The sequence below is a fragment of the Rhopalosiphum maidis genome, chromosome 2 (assembly GCF_003676215.2).
Source record: "Rhopalosiphum maidis isolate BTI-1 chromosome 2, ASM367621v3, whole genome shotgun sequence".
Taxonomy (NCBI): Eukaryota; Metazoa; Arthropoda; class Insecta; order Hemiptera; family Aphididae; genus Rhopalosiphum; species Rhopalosiphum maidis.
In genome coordinates, this window is record NC_040878.1 from 25,864,391 (window position 1) to 25,870,187 (window position 5,797).

At 24.0% G+C, this 5,797-nt stretch overlaps 1 protein-coding gene across 1 annotated transcript; it reads right to left on the bottom strand.

Annotated features, from left to right (window-relative positions):
• Positions 1–1,193: 1,193 nt before the first annotated feature.
• Positions 1,194–4,416, bottom strand: LOC113553752 (transmembrane protein 179-like). The gene is made up of 6 exons (XM_026957254.2): positions 4,242–4,416; positions 4,034–4,160; positions 3,786–3,962; positions 3,500–3,628; positions 2,303–2,387; positions 1,194–1,528 (listed from the first exon to the last, which is right to left on the bottom strand). Exons 2-6 carry the CDS (start codon positions 4,141–4,143, stop codon positions 1,274–1,276), a joined length of 756 nt encoding a protein of 251 aa, XP_026813055.1. The 5' UTR covers positions 4,144–4,160; positions 4,242–4,416; the 3' UTR covers positions 1,194–1,273.
• Positions 4,417–5,797: the final 1,381 nt, after the last annotated feature.

Consider the following 5,797-nt stretch of genomic DNA (forward strand, 5'->3'; position numbering starts at 1 on the left):
CTTTTTGACAAAAAAATAGTGTCGTGTGTTAGATCTTTTATTTTGACAATAATTGTATGATATAAAAAAATACATATAAACATACGTTTTTCTGTTTGTTTAAAACATTAAAAAATAGTTCTTTTTTTCTTTATGCATTAATTACAATAGTTATGTAAACATTAATATAAAAAACTAAAATTTATGTTTATACATAGTATTGGGTTTATATACAGAACGTTTATAATAAATTAATTTTACATACATACGTGTTCTGATAACCCATATAATATACTGTGATACTGGCTTATATACTCCAGCACTTAATTATAGGGGGATAAAATTTAAGTTGAAACACTGTAGCTATATTGCTATTTATATATATTCTATATAAACAATAGAATAATAATAAAGAAAGAACCATAGTTCATAATTTGGAAAAAAAGACCAACACTCATTTGTATATTATAATTTATAATGTCCGATCAGCAGCAATTTATTGTAAGCTTACAAGTATTTAAGATTATCAACAATGTGATACCATTTTTTAGGAAACCATTTGCACTGGTTGAAATAAAGTTTGAGTGTACGGAGTATGTCAACTGGGTGCTATAGAAAAGTAGAGTCATCACATGATACTGTGCAAACCATAGGAATAATAATGTGTGTAGTTAGACTAAAAGAGTAAAAAAAAAATGTATGTTTTCCTATATTTTTGGGTTTTCCTGCCCAAGATAGGCATTTTTCAAGCATGATTTACTAAAGTTTGAATGATTGCTTTATACCAATCAATATTAAAAATCATATTTTTTGAGTTGAAAAAATTATTTTCATTTATTAAAACATTTAGATTAATCATTAAAATTTAATATAAATAAACACTTACATATATTTCAAAACTATGTACATGGTTGCCAGTCCGTGAACCGCTAAAATACACACATTACAAATTCAAGTAAGATTTGTTATATAATAAAATATTAAAATGTAAAAAATCATAAAAGAGGTAAATATTTTATTTTTTAATAAAACAAAATATTTTTATTGGCTATGAGTATTAATCATAAATATCTATAATGGATTAAGGTTTAAATACAAACAAAACAACTTGTATAAGTGATTATAGGTAAAAAAATAAAAGAATAATAATAACAATAATAATAATAATCTTAATTTAAATTGATTCACATAAATACAAAATGTGTTATTCACAAATGTAATATTATCTATATATTTTATAAAACTTTTAATCAAATGGAATAATAAAAATATATACATATTATTAGAACATGAACTACTGAATATTTTTAACATCAATAGATTTTGATGGTTGTGATTCAATTTTAGAATTATTACTTTCATCTGAAGTATCTGTTTGAGTAGTATATGGAGTCACTCGTGTGGGTGCAGCCATACCTTCATCAATAAGTTTCTGTCTTTCTCGTAACATTGAAGCTTTCATATTACTCATTTGATGATAATAACAAAGTTTACACATGGTGCAAACTGTCAAGCCAACCCAGCAGGACCATGATGCCCATATACCAAACTATGAAAATATAATTTTGTAGATATTAAAAATATACTTCTAAAAAAGTTTACACGCTATGCTAACAAAGAAAAAAAAATAATCAATTTGTCAATGTAAAATACATACAGATTTACCCTTAAACAATTATAATATTTATATTTCTTAATTCCTCAATAGAGAAACCAGAAGTTTCCTGAGAAAGAAGTTCATAATATATGTAAGGCTTTTACCTATATATTGTTTAAGTTTAATGTTATTTAATTTGCATTAATATTCAAGCATGTGCAAATCTTGCTGAGTTTAGAGGGATAGAATTTTTTGTAACACAACCCGTGGTAAATTATTATTATATTTTTAAAGATACTTTATTATCAGCCATAATTCAAGATAAAAAGGTAGACCTCGTGGACAAGCTGTCCACACTATCTCTTCTAAGCTCACACCTATATCAATAGTAGATGGTTTCAATTTGACAATGATTTTTAATTTGGCTAATTTGCTGCGAGCTTTACAGCAAACATATTATATATTTTATGTATTTAGAAAAATTGTTATAAAATATTTATTATTCTCTATTCAATTTTTTTGATTCAGTTGATAGTTTAAATCAAACATTAATGTATAGTATCATTCATAACTAATTCAGCATTGCATATCATACCACAAGTTAATCAACATAGTATGGGTCTATAGACGACGATAGTATTATTTGTTTTTATTTGCACATTATTGTTATTTACTTAATTAATTAGTACATTTATAATTAGTTCCAAAAAATTGTTATAAAAGTACCTGAGCTACCCCAAGTTGGAAGTAAAAACCAGATGTATCAATTCCATCTTGAATATCAATAGGATTTCCAGCAGCCATTTCACACCTTTAAATTAATATGTTATTAATATTATAACTTATATATATAATATACAATTTATTAGGTATAAAACTATAATTAACACATTGCTTAATAAGCTGAAAATTAATTAATAGACTATCTTTTCATAAAAATTTGATTTCACAAAAAATATCATAATTTTCTAGAAATGTAGTTTTCCTTAAAAAATAACCGACAAATAATTAGTTTTATCATAAATATTTAGTATGGCTTTAGAGTAGTTATCCCTGTTACAAGAATTCAAAATTCAACTATTTCAACTCTAGATAGTAACATTGATGCATCAATTAATCCAGAAACTATGTCATTCAAAAATTTACTACCAGCAACTTTCAAACGACTCTAAAGTATTGGTTTTCTAAAAAACATATAAAACAGATTGATAGTCTGACATATCACCTGACAAATCCAAATATTTGCAGAGCTTTCTTAACAATATTATGAATGTGGGTCTCTAAAAAGGATAGTTTCTCATATATCAATCCAAAATTTACAAATCCAACTTTACAAACTATCAGCTCTAATATACCAAGACATATTTTAGTTCTAAGCTTATATTATTGAATGACATTGTTTTAAATTTTTAAATGAAAAAATTAAGTCTGACTGCATTATGTCAGAGTACTAATAAATTTAGTGATTTTTACAACTTAATATGGTCTTGAATACATTTCAAACATAGAATTAATGTAAATCATCAAATAATTTAATATTACAATTAATAGATAAGTACAAATAATTTATTAAAATATTGAATAATATTGACTGTAGATGTCCTCCTTTATGAACACCCAAAGAAACTACACATTTCCTTGAATTATATCCAAAAAGAGATACAAACTGATTGTAAATAAGATTGTACTGATTAATTAATAAGGTATGATGAAATATAGTATCTAAAATCATGATGTCAAGAGTATAAAATAAATGTTATAAACACCAAACTATGTAATATATACATTAAACTTATTTCTTATAACATTTTTCCAGCCACTGTGGGGAAGATTGTTGTAGACAATCAAAACTTGTGAATATTGTAATTTGTAAATATCGCATAGGTTTTTATAGTAATGATAAAAAAAAAAAAAATAACTTACGAAGGAAATCTTTCAATCATGTCATTACACCATGTCATAAATCCAAATGTTATCATCAGAGCAGCATTGATTGTAAAAATACACATAAGTACACATGTAATGGCATCAATAAATGTCAATAAAAATGAACTGAAAAATACACAAGAAAATATATTTTGGTATCATTTAAATTATTGATTATGTATTATGCTAAATTTTAATTTATACTTAATTTCAAGGTTTAAAAAAACAAATATATTAAAATAATTTTGATGGTAATTTTAATTTAAAAATATAAATTACAAACCTGTCAGTTCCCTTATAAGCAAAAATTGACATCCTATACGTCTGTATTGATGATATCACTAATAGCAAAACTCCGACAAAAATTGAATAGTTGCAATAAGCTTGAGAAGCCCAATTTACTAAAAACTGACCATTCTTCTCAAGCCATTGACCAGAAGAAAACAAAAGACAATGTCCTCTGTAATATTAACAATTTGTAATGTTAAATGATAAAATAATAAATAATTAAATAGCCATTGAATTTATTACTTAAATTCATCTTGATGAAGACTCATTGGTATAATGATGCATAGTGAAAGAATTGCTGCTATTGTATAGCCAGCTACTTGACTTAATAATAACTTATTTGTGAGTGCCATTGGTGAATTGTTATTACCTAAACAAAAACAAACATGAGTAAGTTATAATTAAATAATGAGAAGGTTACAAATAAGGTTCATCATTAAATTCAAATTACATTTCTTGTTTATTCAACGAATGAAAAGTTAACACTTAACAAAGAATATTTAAGAATTAAGTTAAAATTGTAAAAACTACTTATTTATTATTTACTCATAGGCAATAGCTCAGAACAATAATGCTAATAGATAATAATAATATAAATATTACTTTTCAATATTAAATTAGGTATTCTTAATTCCTATTTTTATTATCTATTATTTCTTTGTATAATCTATGGCATAATTATTTTTCATTTTATCAGTGATAAGGTTTTTAAATTTCATAATTTTTTCTCTTCCAGATACTTTTGGGAAAAGTACCTACTCCGAGATTAAAGTGAATCCACCTTAATAGATAATAGTTATAATTACACAACTTCTACATCTACAGTTCGACGTATTACTACAGCCACGGCGGCGCGACATGATAGTTATTACTTATTTATAATATGTTATATAACTTCGAACGTTATTATGACTTATACCTAATACGTGTACAACTATTTGGAATGTCAATTATTGATATTATAAAATTATAAGTGTTTTATACCATGCACTTGTACATAATTCGTTTGTAGTTTGACAAAATCACTCATTTTGATCATATTGTAGTTCTCCTATCTTCGCGGATGGCTTTAGATTGGTTTCGAATTTCACCTAAATACATAATAAAATATTTTTATTTTATTTTCATGTTCGTTTTTACAAAGTGTCGCAAAGAGAAGCAAAACACTTATTGGGCTATATGGGATATTGGGTGGTTTCCCTGGTTTTAAGATTAAGATTATATTTTACATAGGGTTTTTATTGTAGAGAAAAATAAGAAAGACTTAAGATAGAATGATATAAATGTGGAATATTTATTTATACTTTTTTGTAAAACTTAATTTTTTTCTTATACATTAGAATACTAAATGTTTAAGTAGTTTAACGTAGGTAACCTTAGTCCTTAACCAACATTACTCAATAATGTATTAGCAGTCAACCATTTTGAGAATTGGTGTTTAGTTTATATAAGTACCTATAGTTATAGCCTATACCTAATTGGTATATGGTTAATATAGTAATTTTAGTATTTTGAATAGGTAAAAATATTAAAAAAAAAATAAATATACAAAAATATATTAAAAATATAAAAAAAATATAAATATAAATTAAAAAAATATAAATTAATTATATTAATAATAAAAATAATAATAAAAAAATAATATATAATATATATTATATATTATATTATTATATATAATAATATATTATTTATATTAATTATTTAATATATTTTTAAATATACCTATTTTAATATAGGTACCTATATTTATTTAACCGACCTAGTATCTATTCATTTAAAAAGTTCAAACTATTAAAAATTAGGAGCATACTTTGAAATAAATCAACTTGTATTATTTAAACGATTCTTTTTTAGTATTTTAACGTTAAAAAAGATCTCTCATATAGCCACATGCTACTTGCAGTGTAACCGGTAGAGTTAGAAAATATTCTTAGTTAAAAGCCAACTATAATAATTTGCCATTTGGATATGTATTATTAAACAAATTTTATTTGACTAATAAAG

Coding starts and splice junctions, on each gene's coding strand:
- LOC113553752 (XM_026957254.2), bottom strand. CDS start 4,143: ATGGCACTCACAAATAAGTTATTATTAAGTCAAGTAGCTGGCTATACA. Junction 3,963..4,033: donor CTTCATCAAGATGAATTTAA/GTAATAAATTCA, acceptor TTAATATTACAG/AGGACATTGTCTTTTGTTTT. Junction 2,388..3,499: donor ATGATTGAAAGATTTCCTTC/GTAAGTTATTTT, acceptor ATTAATTTAAAG/GTGTGAAATGGCTGCTGGAA.